This window comes from Protobothrops mucrosquamatus, unplaced genomic scaffold (genome assembly GCF_001527695.2).
Source record: "Protobothrops mucrosquamatus isolate PMUCROS unplaced genomic scaffold, P.Mucros_1.0 scaffold2269, whole genome shotgun sequence".
Taxonomy (NCBI): domain Eukaryota; kingdom Metazoa; phylum Chordata; class Lepidosauria; order Squamata; family Viperidae; genus Protobothrops; species Protobothrops mucrosquamatus.
In genome coordinates, this window is record NW_015388358.1 from 1 (window position 1) to 12422 (window position 12422).

At 48.7% G+C, this 12422-nt stretch overlaps 1 protein-coding gene across 1 annotated transcript in view; it reads right to left on the minus strand.

Moving 5' to 3' along the window:
* Window positions 1-168: 168 nt before the first annotated feature.
* The window catches only part of POLRMT (RNA polymerase mitochondrial), a gene marked incomplete at its 3' end in the record, with an annotated part of 30019 nt that continues 17765 nt past the window's right edge, over window positions 169-12422 (minus strand). The window contains exons 8-12 of the mRNA XM_029285791.1: window positions 10522-10683; window positions 8017-8187; window positions 5843-6082; window positions 2888-3673; window positions 169-291 (exon numbers count right to left, since the gene is read on the minus strand). Of these exons, the coding sequence (XP_029141624.1) occupies window positions 169-291; window positions 2888-3673; window positions 5843-6082; window positions 8017-8187; window positions 10522-10683 (1482 nt within the window). The remainder of the gene's footprint in view (window positions 292-2887; window positions 3674-5842; window positions 6083-8016; window positions 8188-10521; window positions 10684-12422) is intronic.

Genomic DNA, 12422 nt, shown 5'->3' on the forward strand with positions numbered 1-12422 from the left:
CACGCCTTGTAGGCGAGATGGGTGGCAAACAAATTTAATAAATAAAAACAAAGAAATCGGGGTGCTGCCTCAAAGCCCCATGAGGTTCACACGTCATCCCTCGCCCGCCCACCCCCACCCCATTATAAAACAAAGCGGAAAGGACCTCCAAGCACCATAAGGCTCTACCTGATGAACAGGAAAATGGGAGACGTATTCGGCAGGATTGGGAGACCGCACAGCCTTTGCGATCTCCATGCAACACGCCAAAACTTGCCACGGCTCATCGGTGTCCATCCACCACCTCTTGCCCTGCACCGGAGGAAAGAAAACCAAATTTAAAATATGACTCCGGGGAAGAATCAAGCACATACTAGCCATTAGCCACGAGACTTCAAGGAAAACCTGCCTCCAGAAGAAGTGAATGCGCCAACACTGGAAGTTTTTAAGAAGAGACTGGACAGCCATTTGTCCGAAATAGTACAGGGTTTCCTGCCTGAGCAGGGGGTTGGACTAGATGACCTCCAAGGTCCCTTCCAAATTATTATTATTATTATTATTATTATTATTATTATTATTATTATTATTATTATTATGGATCATCGCACAGTTAGCCAGATGTTCAGATTGGATTTGGCATTTTGTCTACCTGTCGAGTCCTTCCTAAGGATCTGGGATAGGCAGATGTGGATGTTTGATGGTATTACAGATATCGTCGCAGGATGGAAGCAGTTCCTAGTAAGGCCGCCTTTTGCAATTGACTAATGGCAAATTTGTCAATGCCAATGGTGTTCAAGTGGTGCTCCAGTTGTTTTGGGATTGCACCCAAGGCGCCTATGACTATTGGTACTACCCTTGTTATTATTATTATTCATTAGACGTGAATCTCAGTCAACTGAACATTCAAATTGGCTGGTGCTGATGGTTGACACGGGTTGCTGCCAGCATCCTAGGTATCAACCAGGTACCTCCTTAAAATGTAAGATGTTCCGAGTAGCGCAGTTTTTTGTAACATTGCTGGAGTTATTGCAGGAAGCTGCAGTTTCTTGATGTATTTTGCAAAGTTTTTGGACATAGTTCCCAGTGCCCCGATGACAATGGGTATCACTGTTACACGTTTCATCCATAATCGCGCAGTTTCGATGGCCAGGTCACGATAGTTCGTAATTTTTTTCCAGTTCTTTTTCTTCGACTCTGGCATCTCCTGGTACAGCGATATCAATCAGCTGTACGCTTTGGGTCTCTACAACTGCGATATCCGGCGTGTTGTGTTCCAAATGGCGATCTGTCTGTATTCGAAAGTCCCACCAGATCTTCACCCTCTCATTCTCAACAACTTTTTCCACCCTGTTTTCCCACGACTTTTCGGACACAGGCTATTATTATTATTATTATTATTATTATTATTATTATTATTATTATTATTATTATTATTATTAAAAAGAAGCTGGAAAATGGCAATGGAAAAGTAACAGGGCATCACATCATCTCCACACCACCATCCATCATTGGCTGACAATGGGTCGATGGGCCATTTACACTATCATAATAATAATAATAATAATAATAATAATAATAATAATAATAATAATAATAATAATAATAAGAAGAAGAAGAAGAAGAAGAAGAAGAAGAAGAAGAAGAAGAAAGAAAGAAAGAAAGAAAGAAAGAAAGAAAGAAAGAAAGAAAGAAAGAAAGAAAGAAAGAAAAAGACATTCATATGCATCCGAATAAACTACAGGTAATCCTCGACTTTATCACAATTGTCACAATTGAGTCCAAAATTTCTGTTGCTAAGCAAAGCAGGTGTTAAGTGAGTTACGCCGTATTTTATGACCTTTTTTTTCCATAGTTGTTAAGGGAATCACTGCAGGTAAGTGAATCATGCGGTTGTTAAGCGAATCTGCCTTCCCCTGTTGACTTTGCTGGGAGGGTTACAGATGGTGATCACATGACCTCAGGACAGGGCAATTGTCATAAATACAGGCCAGCTGCCAAGTGCCTGAATTTTAATCACGTGACCATGAGGAGGCTTCAACGGTCGTTAAGTGTGAAAAATGGTCCTAGGTTACTTTTTCAGTGCCGCTGTAACTTCAAACTGTCACTAAAAGAATGGTTGTAAGTTGAGGACTACCTATATCAGGATTTCTCAAATTTGGCAACCTGAAGATGTGTGGACTTCCAATTCCCAGAATTCCTCAAGCTGCGTATGAAGGTCACATCTTTTAAAGCATGCTGGCTGGAGAATTCTGGGAATTGAAGTCCACACAGCTTCAAACTGTGAAGTTTGAGAAACATTGCTCTATAACAGGGGTCTTCAAACTTGGGCAACTTTAAGACTTGTGGACTTCAACTCCCAGAATTCCTCAGCCAGAAGAGAAGAGAAGAGAAGAAAAGAAAAGAGAAGAGAAGAGAAAGGAAGGTAAGTAAGGAAGGAAGGAAGGGAGGGGAGAGGAGACGAGAGAAGAGAAGAGAAAGGAAGAGAAGGAAGGAAGGAAGGAAGGGGAGAGGAGAGAGGAGAGGAGAGGAGCGGAGAGGAGGAGAGGAGACGAGAGGAGAGAAGAGAAGAGAAGAGAAGAGAAAGGAAGAGAGGGAAGGAAGGAAGGAAGGAAGGAAGGAAGGGGAGAGGAGAGAGGAGAGGAGAGGAGAGGAGAGGGAGGGAAGGAAGGAAAATCAAAGGAAGGACCCACAAACTGCCTCCAAAAACAAACAAACAAAAATGTTACAATCCCAGTTGTGTTTACGTAGCCTTACCACGGCCATCTTTCCCCATTCGCTACTGACTTTCCTCTCTACACATGTTCACCAAGGGCCCCCAGCCAGCCACAAGCTGCCCACCCTGTAACCCACAAGGGGCCCAAGGCGGCCGACGCTTTCCCAAAACCTCGCACCCCCCCACCGGACGTACCGTTAATGGATTGTCTGCTGAATCCAAGATGTCCGGCATGAGCTGAATGGCGTAGTCGAGCCTCTCCCTCAGAGACGTCTTCTTCTTCAGCCCAGTCAGGTTGACCAGATGGATCTTCAGCCATTTCAGGCCGTGTGGTCCGAGGGGCTTTCCCTCCGCAAAGAGGAGAATCCCCCGCGTGAAGTCACCCCCCAGGTGGTTGAAGTGAGGAGGACACGGGTAGGTCCTCCCGCGGAAATCCAGATTGTGGGGGAACCAGAAAGCCTCGTCTTTCAGGTGCTTGGCGATGGAGAGCTTGTAGAGCATGTCCATCCGCAGGCTGTAGGTCTCCCTGGCCTTCTTACGGTACTGGGACATCTTCCATTTCAGAGCCATCTTGGACATGGGCTCGCTCGCGGCCAGCTGCTTGGCGAGCTCTTGGGCCTCCCAAGATGGCGGCGGAGGGATGTCCAGTTTCTCGTCGCCTTTGTCGTTGAAGATGGAGATGACCACGTCCAAGACGGGTTGGTTGACTTTCCAAGGGCAGTTGCCCAGAAAGTTCAGTGCATCCAGGACCAAGCAGAGGTGGTCGTGAGGGCACTCGTCTAAGAGAAGCTCGTGCTGGACCACCCCGTCTTGGCATCGCATCAGCTTGACCGGAGAGAGAGTGTAGGCCCCGAAGTGGGAAGAGACCCAGGGCACGGGGGGACATTGCATGGGGAGGATAAAGGAGTCGAAGGTGAGGGTCGTCTCCACAGCCTCCTGGATTAGCCGGATCAGGATAGAGTGAGGTTTAATGAAACCGATCTGCAAAAGGAAAAGAGAGAGGATTTTTAAAATACAAAAAAAAAAAAAAAAAGAAAACCCACAAAAAAACCAGCTATCATCCTTAATACGACAGGTCGTCCTTGATTTACAATCATTCCCAGGTCAGTGACCAAATTTGGATCACATGAGATGCTGCAAATGTGGTTAAGGGTGAAAACCGGGCATTTAAGTCCAGGGCTTTTCAACCAGTGGTACGGGTACCACCTGTGGCACATTGGCACCTGGCGGGTGGTACGCGACCATCCTAGAAAAGTGGTAGCGGGGGAGGGGAATGAGCTGAACCGGTGGCAGCACCACACAAGCCTGAGCGAGAGATGGCTGGAGCTGCAGGGCTGTCAGGGCTGAGCAGAAGCGCCAGGATCAGTGCCGCTTTCCAGCTGATTGGCGCTTCTTCAAGGCTGTCTGGGCTCAGTGGAAGCCCCAGGATCAGTGCCAGGCTCCAGCTGGAGCTCGGCGCTAATCCTGGTGCTTCTGCTGAGCCCAGAAGAAGCGCCGATCAGCTGGAATGTTTCAGCCTCTCCAGGGTCTTGTGGTTTACATTCAGATGCTTGGCAACTGATTCATATTTATGACGGTCACAGTGTCCCAGGGTCATGTGAAGTGACCAAAACCTGCTGCAACCACCCAGCAGACGGGGGGGGGGGGGAAATAAAACCAAACACCCCCCACCTCACCCCCGCTGCCAATCCTCAACAGAAATGCTCACAAGAATGAAAACCTCGGACAGGAGGAAGAGCGCCGCCGGGCGGGCAGTCAGGTGTCTTGCTCGACTGTGGCTCGGGGGGACTTTTTTCAGTGCCGTTGTAACTTCAAACAGTCACTAAGCAAACTATTGTAAGTCGAGGACTACCTGTACTTTATCACTTTTTTCCTTTTATTTTGGGTCATCACGTTTTTGACACCTTGCTTGCTAGGTGACTGGTGGTACTCGGATGTTGCCATATCCTAAAAGTGGTACAATGGGTGAAAAGGTTGAAAAGCCCTGATATAAGTCACTTTTTTTCACTGTCGTTGTAACTGTGAACGGTCACTGAACAAGTGGTTGTAAGTCAAGGACGACCTGTAAAAAAGCATGTTACCGTTTCAGGCTCTCCCAGGCCCTGTTACAAAGGGAAGGCAGGCCACCTTTGGCAAATTCACCAGCTTCACAGAAATTCTTTACAGCAGAGTTGCCCGAACTTTCTGGGTGGGCGGCCTGGAAAGGGAGGGGCAGGTGCCTTTACGCACACGGGCTCAGACATGAATGGGGCTGCGAGCGCACGTGCTCCAAACGGGGCTGCAGGTGCCCGCGCGACACTCACGGAGACACTAACGCGAGCACAGGGGCGTGAGTGCACGTATACACACGTGCACACTGGCCAGTCAGTCATGCAGCCACGGCCCACAGGTTGGGGACCCCTGCTTTACTGAGTTGGAGGGGACCTTGGAGGTCTTCTAGTCCAGGGGTCCCCAACCCCCGGTCCATGGACCAGTACCGGGCCACGGTATGCCAGAAACTGGTCCGCACAAACAAGGAAAGCCCCATTTGCGGGATGCAAGCAGCACACAAAACCACGCACCCTCCGGTCCGTGGAAAACCCTCTCTCCACGGAACCGGTCCCTGGCGCCTCAAAGGTTGGGGACCTCTGTTGTAGTCCAACCCCCCACCTCAAGTAGGAGACCCTTTACCAAGGGTAGGCAACCTTGGCTCTTGTATGACTCGTGGACTTCAACTCCCAGAATTCCTGAGCCAGCCACGCTGAGGGGAAAGGGAGAGGTTTCCAAGCTGAGCCATGCCGGCTCAGGAATTCTGGGAATTGAAGTCCACGAGTCATAAAAGAGCCAAGGTTGCCTGTCCCTGGCCTATACCATCTCAGACAAATGGCTGTCCAGTCTCTTTTTGAAAGCCTCCAGTGATGGAGCGCCCGCAACTTCTCAGGGGAAGCCATTCCACTCGTTAATTGTTCTGCCTGTCAGGAAAATTCCTCCTTAGTTCCAGGTTGCTTCTCTCCTTGACTAGTTTCCACCCATTGCTTCTTGCCCTGCCTTCAGGTGCTTTGGAGAATAGGCTGACCCCCCCCCCATCTTCTTTGGGGCAGCCCCTTAAGGTATTGGAAGACGACTATCATGTTACACACACACACCCCAGCCCTTCTTTCCACCGCTCACCTGCTTGGTTCCGCGGAAAGAATAGACGTGATACAGAACGGGAATGACAGCTTCTTCGGGGAGCAAAGGCAGCAGGCTGTGGTCAAGCTTGAGAGTTTGGACCATCAGTTCGATCAGCTGAAAACCCAGCTGAATTAACAGGCTTGGGGGCCAGACGACTTGCTTGGATATCAAGGAAGGGCTACAGCCCGCCTCCGCTCTCAGCTTCTCCCAATATTCCCGTGGCAAAAAATTATTCACCTGCAGAGGCAAGGAATTGGGTGAAGCTTACCTTTCGGAGGCCGAAAGCAATAGCCCTTAGACCAGGGGTCTTCAAACTTGGCCCTTTTATGACTGGTGGACTTCAACTCCCAGAATTCCTCAGTCGGCCATTTTGATGAAACTGCGGGCTTGGATCCAGACTAGGGGGTCTTCAAACTTGGCCCTTTTATGACTTGTGGACTTCAACTCCCACAATTCCTCAGCCAGAGTGCCTGGCTGAGGAATTCTGGAAGTTGAAGTCCACAACTCATAAAAGGGCCAAGTTTGAAGACCCCTGCCTTAGACGTATGTACCTCTTCACAGTGCTTCACAGCCCTCTCTAGGCGGTTTACAGAGTCAATCTCTTTGCCTCTCAACCATCGGGGTCCTCATTTTACCCACCTCGGAAGGATGGAAGGCCGAATCCATCTTGAACTGGTCAGGATCGAACTCCTGGCTGTGAACAGAGTTAGCCGGCAATGCTGCACTTTTAACTACTGCGCCACCACGGCTCTCTCTGCCCAACCTTGTTTGGATTCACAGGCTGCATTGCTTACTCAGCTTGCTGGAGATGGTTGACGGGATAAGAAGACTTCACCCTTGGTGCTGCCGTCTCCTTGGTCTTAGCTCTTATGCCAGGGGTTTTCAAACTTGGCCACTTTAAGACTTGTGGACTTCAACTCTCAGAATTCTGGGAGTCGAAGTCCACAAGTCTTAAAGTGGCCAAGTTTGAAGACCCCCTGTCTTATGCAATATAAGGAGTCCCTGCGGATTTTACTCCGCTTGTCGTTGCTGACTCCATGGGCCATCTTTGTTTCAAGGTCACTGAGCCAGCACTGCCCAAAAACATTTCCGCGGTCATGTGGCCAGCATGACGTCACAGAGCACTGTTGCCTTCCCGCTCGACTGGTACCTATTTATCTACTCACATTTGCATGCTTTCAAACTGCTAAGTTGGCAGTTTACCAACTGGAAAGGTTTGGTTAAAATGTTAACCTCTAAAACAGTGGTGGCGAACCTGTGGCACGGGTGCCAGAGACGGCACTCGGAGCCCACTGTGAGGGCACACGTGCCATTGCCGCAGCCTCGCTTCCCCCCGTGACCCCCTCCTCACCAGCAGCCCCCCTGGAGGAGAGTCGCCCCCAAGCGTGGCCCAGACGGAGCAGCGCAGCCAAGGACATGGCAGCCAGGCAGTGTAGACAAGACTCTGCCCTCACGCCCCATCGCGCACAGTTGATGCTGCAGGGCGTGGCCACCATGGCACTGCTGGACTGCCTGGGCAATCTGCAGTGGGTCCTGGAGGCGGTGAGTGGCCCTGCGGGCAGGCGGGGTGGGGCTGGGGGTGGAGCAGGGGCCAGTTTTTGGGCACTCGGTCTCTAAAAGGTTCGCCATCATTGCTCTAAAACAACTTGAAATACCTGTTTAATTTTCGTAGGTTGGAAATATTAATTTTGTATTTTACGTTAAATGGTTTAGTTTACGTTACATTGCCAGTTTTCTAATCACTAGTGCTTTATTTCTTGTTGAGGAGTATTCAGGATTTTTTTTATTTTTTATTTAAAACAACTAACAGGTTCCACGAGCTGAAAAAGATTGAAAACATCTCCTCCAGGTCAACCCTAGGAAGGAATTCTGAAGAATCTAGTTTTAGCCCAATATAGCCCTGAGTTGTTGGAACCCAAAAAAATCCTGGCCGATCAAGAAACTAGAGATGTTCTAGTCCGGGGGTAGGCAACCTTGGCTCTTTTATGACTCGTGGACTTCAACTCCCAGAATTCCTGAGCCAGCCATGCTGAGGGGACAGGGAGAGGTTTCCAAGCTAAGCCATGCTGGCTCAGGAATTCTGGGTGTTGAAGTCCACGAGTCATAAAAGAGCCAAGGTTGCCAAACTATGGTCTAGTTAAAGGTCACCTAAGGCAATTGAAGTTAGATACCTGATTATCTCTGGCCAAAAGCTGGACGTAGCTATCATAGGTCTTCTCAAAATTGTCCTCCGAAATGGTGCAGCTTTTTCTAACAATAGTGTATTTATTGTAGATTCTAGTACCCAGATCCTTGGCTAAGATGGTGACGCATTCCCCAAGGGCCGGCAGGCTGAAAACCGTCTGAAAAGAAAACAAAGACTTGTTTAACTTAAGAGACTCAAGATACGACCCGTAGCAATTTTAATTTAAAAAAAAAAAAAAAGTTAGAGGCATCGTTCTATTTTTGTTTCAGTTTTACTTTATTAGTTAGCGTTTTTATTATTTAGCTATGGCAATAGCACTTAGACTTATATACCGCTTCATAACGCTTTACAGCCCTCTCTAAGTAGTTTACAGAGTCGGCATGTTGTCCCCAACAATCTGGGTCCTCGTTTTACAGAGCTCGGAAGGATGGAAAGCTCAGCCATCCTTGAGCCAGTCAGGATCGAACTGCTGGCAATGGGCAGAGTTAGCCTACAATACTGCATTTTTACTACTGTGCCTCACTCACTCACTCACTCACTCACTCACTCACTCATTTTTCATTCATTCATTCATTTTTCATTCATTCATTCATTCATTTTCCATAGCCACCCCAACTCAACCAAAGCAATTAAAGCAAATTTAAAAAAACATTCTCAGAGAGAAAGGAATGTGATATGTAATTCTGAATTTATATTAGTAAGAAGAAGGCTATTGAGTGATGAATTAACACAGTGGTGGCAAACCTATGGCACGGGTGCCAGAGGCGGCACTCGGAGCCCTCTCTGTGGGCACACGTGCCGTTGCCCCAGCCTTGCCTCCCTCCTCACCAGCAGCCCCCCTGGAGGAGAGTCGCCCCCCGAGCGTGGCCCACGCGGAGCAGTGCAGCCAAGGACATGGCAGCCAGACAGCGTAGACAAGACTCTGCTCTCACACCCCATCGTGCACAGTTGATGCTGCGGGGTGCGGACAGAGGGCGTGGCTGCCATGGCGCTGCTGGGCAATCTGCGGCGGGCCCAGGAGGTGGTGAGTGGCCCTGCGGGCAGGCGGGATGGGGATAGAGCAGGGGCAGGGCAGGGGGTGGAGTGGGGGGCTGGGGCAGTTTTTGGGCACTCAGTCTCTAAAAGGTTCGCCATCACTGAATTAACATATTGTTTATGATAATTAACTATATCTATTATTGATAGTTAAATACAGGTACCCAGACATTATGCTGTTTGCTAAATATTGAAAATGTTATTTGGAAAAACCCCAACCCCAACCCCAACCCTAACCCTAACCCTAATCCCGACCCTACCTTACTCCTAACCCTATAAAAACTAATAAAATCTATACCAAAAAAACCATTAAAACATTAAAAAACAATAAATTACTGTATGACCTATTACTCAAATGCAGGCTTACCCTAAATCAGTGGTGGCGAACCTATGGCACGCGTGCTACAGGTGGCACTCACAACCCTCTCTGTGGGCACACGTGCCGCCGTTGCCAACAGCTTGTGCAGGTCCATTAGGCCGCTGCCACCGCCGCCCGGAGCGGCAGCCCCACCCAGCACAAAGGAGGCGAAGCAGCCAGCTAGCAAGCTTGAGTAGAGGTGGTAGAGCACATCCACACCCAGCAAGCCAAAGGCCACCCCAAGCAGGGAAAGCCGGATCCCCATCGGCGCCATGGCCCCCCAGTCCCAGCTAGGATTGCGTGCCTCCTCCCCATCTATGCTGGGCCTCCTGCCCACCATCCCACCCATCAGAGACCCCCTGGATCTCCCCCAACCCTGCCCGGCCCCCACAGGCGTCCCTCCCATGAGCAACATTGAGGCAGCCATGCCCACCCCAGCCATGCACGCCCAGTCTGCCGTGACAACCGCAGCCATGCCCAGTGAGGGGCCACGCCCACCCAGTGGGCCTCGCCCCCACGCCCCCCCTAAGGGCACCACAATGCTGATGCGGCCCTGGCACTTTGCAATAAATAAAGTGAGTTTGGGGTTGTGGTTTGGGCACTCGATCTCTAAAAGGTTCGCCATCACTACCCTAAATTAACTGAAATTCCTGTTTACAATAAGAATAGAAACCAAAGGTGGGGGGGAGACACCATTACCTCCACAGGGAGCTCGGCCCAGTGGTCCAGCATTCCTCCAGAGAAACAGCCCGACCACCTCTCTTTGCACAAGGGTGGAAGTCACAAAGGGGCAACTAATACAACTTATGCAAGACCGCTCCCACCAATACTCAGAAGCAGCAAGTCACTATATATATATATATATATATATATATATATATATATATATATATATATATATATATATATATATATATATATATATATATATATATATATATATATATAAACAAAGAGCAAACTCCACTCGCTGCTAGCACTGATGATGTTCCCTAGTTGGGTCATGAAACGTCTGGAAGGAAACCATCTCAGCTCCGAGAGCACTGAGGACCCCGCTGTTCAACCCCGAGTTACAAATAATCAGTCCTCTCCACTTACCTGCATCATCAGATCTACGTATTCCTCTTTGGTCAGCACGCAAAGAAAGGGGTACAGGTCTAGTTTGGAGGTGCGCCAAATGTTCTCTTGCTTCTTGAGCTTCGTCAGGTTGCGAAGCAAAGCGGCTTCCCAGTGAGAACGGATCTTGCTCAAAATTTCCCGCTGTGGGAAGGAATGGAACAGATTGTTAACTATAAAGGTAGTTCTTTGATTATTGGCTACAACTGGGACCGAAATTTTGCTTGCTAAGGGATGCGGTCATGAAGTGAGTCCTCCTGTGACTAAACTCGATTTTTCCCATGGTCATTAAGGGAATCACGGCAGTTTCTCCGATAGCCCCTTGGGAAAATTAATTGCCAATCCCTGGATTAATTGCCACCCTGTAGCTGTTGATTTGATTTGATTTGATCTGCTACCAAAACCTCAGCACTTGCTGCTCCCCTGCCATAGCTGTTGTAGATGTACAACAGCGTTTTTCAACTGTGGCGACTTGAAGATAGGTGGACTTCAACTTGGAGAATTCCCCAACCAGCGTGTCAAAGTTGAGAAGCGCCGCCTTAGAAACAGGACAGATTATCAGAGTTGGATGGCACCTTGGAGGTCCTCTAGTCCAGTGGTTCTTAACCTTTTTGAACGAATCGCCCCCTTGAGCCAATGAGGAAGTTGTCATCGCCCCCCTCCCCCAACATAACCTCTCAATCACAACATAGGAAATAATTCTTCAATTTATGCAAACACTTTTTTTGTTTTCTTTAAAATTGTCATCAGGACATATCAATGCAAATAATTTATTTCCAGTCTTTTTCCCATATCTCAACTGTGTGAAAAATTTTGGTGCCATCCATCACTTTATTCCCAAACTTCGTGATACATGTATTTCATTATTATCTTATTTATTCAAGACACTTAAATGTAATGACCACTGAAAACAAAATTCAATTGCAAGAAAGTGAAATGCCCCCCCAACAGTAACATTTAATGATTGAATTACAAGTGAAATTTAAGATGCAAAAAGGAATATAAAAAGGGCATAAGAACAAACCACGATGCAGGAACTAAGAATTTCCTCTCCCTCCCTCTCCCCTTCTTTCTCCAGGTGAGGAGAGAGAGAGGGGGGGGGGAGAGAGGCACTTGCACTTCCTCTCTTTCCTCTCTCTTTCTCTCTATCTTTTTCTCTTTCCTCTCCCTCCCTCCCCCCTTCTTTCTCCAGGTGAGGAGAGAGAAAGAGAGGGGGAGAGAGAGGCACTTGCACTTCCTCTCTCTCTCTCTCTTTCTCTCTCTTTTTCTCTTTCCCCTCTCCCTCTCTTTCCTCTCCCTCCCTCCCCCCTTCTTTCTCCAGGTGAGGAGAGAGAAAGAGAGGGGGGGAGAGAGGCACTTGCACTTCCTCTCTCTCTCTTTCCTCTCTTTCTCTCTCTTTTTCTCTTTCCCCTCTCCCTCTCTTTCCTCTCCCTCCCTCCCCCCTTCTTTCTCCAGGTGAGGAGAGAGAAAGAGAGGGGGGGAGAGAGGCACTTGCACTTCCTCTCTCTCTCTTTCCTCTCTTTCTCTCTCTTTTTCTCTTTCCCCTCTCCCTCTCTTTCCTCTCCCTCCCTCCCCTTCTTTCTCCAGGTGAGGAGAGAGAAAGAGAGGGGGAGAGAGAGGCATTTGTGCTTCCTCTCTCTCTCTTTCCTCTCTTTCTCTCTCTCTTTCTCTTTCCCCTCTCCCTCTCTTTCCTCTCCCTCCCTCCCCCATTCTTTCTCCAGGTGAGGAGAGAGAGAGGGGGGGAGAGAGAGGCACTTGAGCTTCCTCTCTCTCTCTTTCCTCTTTCTCTCTCTCTTTTTCTCTTTCCCCTTTCCCTCTGTCTTTCCTCTCCCTCCCTCCCCCCCTCTTTCTCCAGGTGAGGAGAGAGAGAGGGGGGGAGAGAG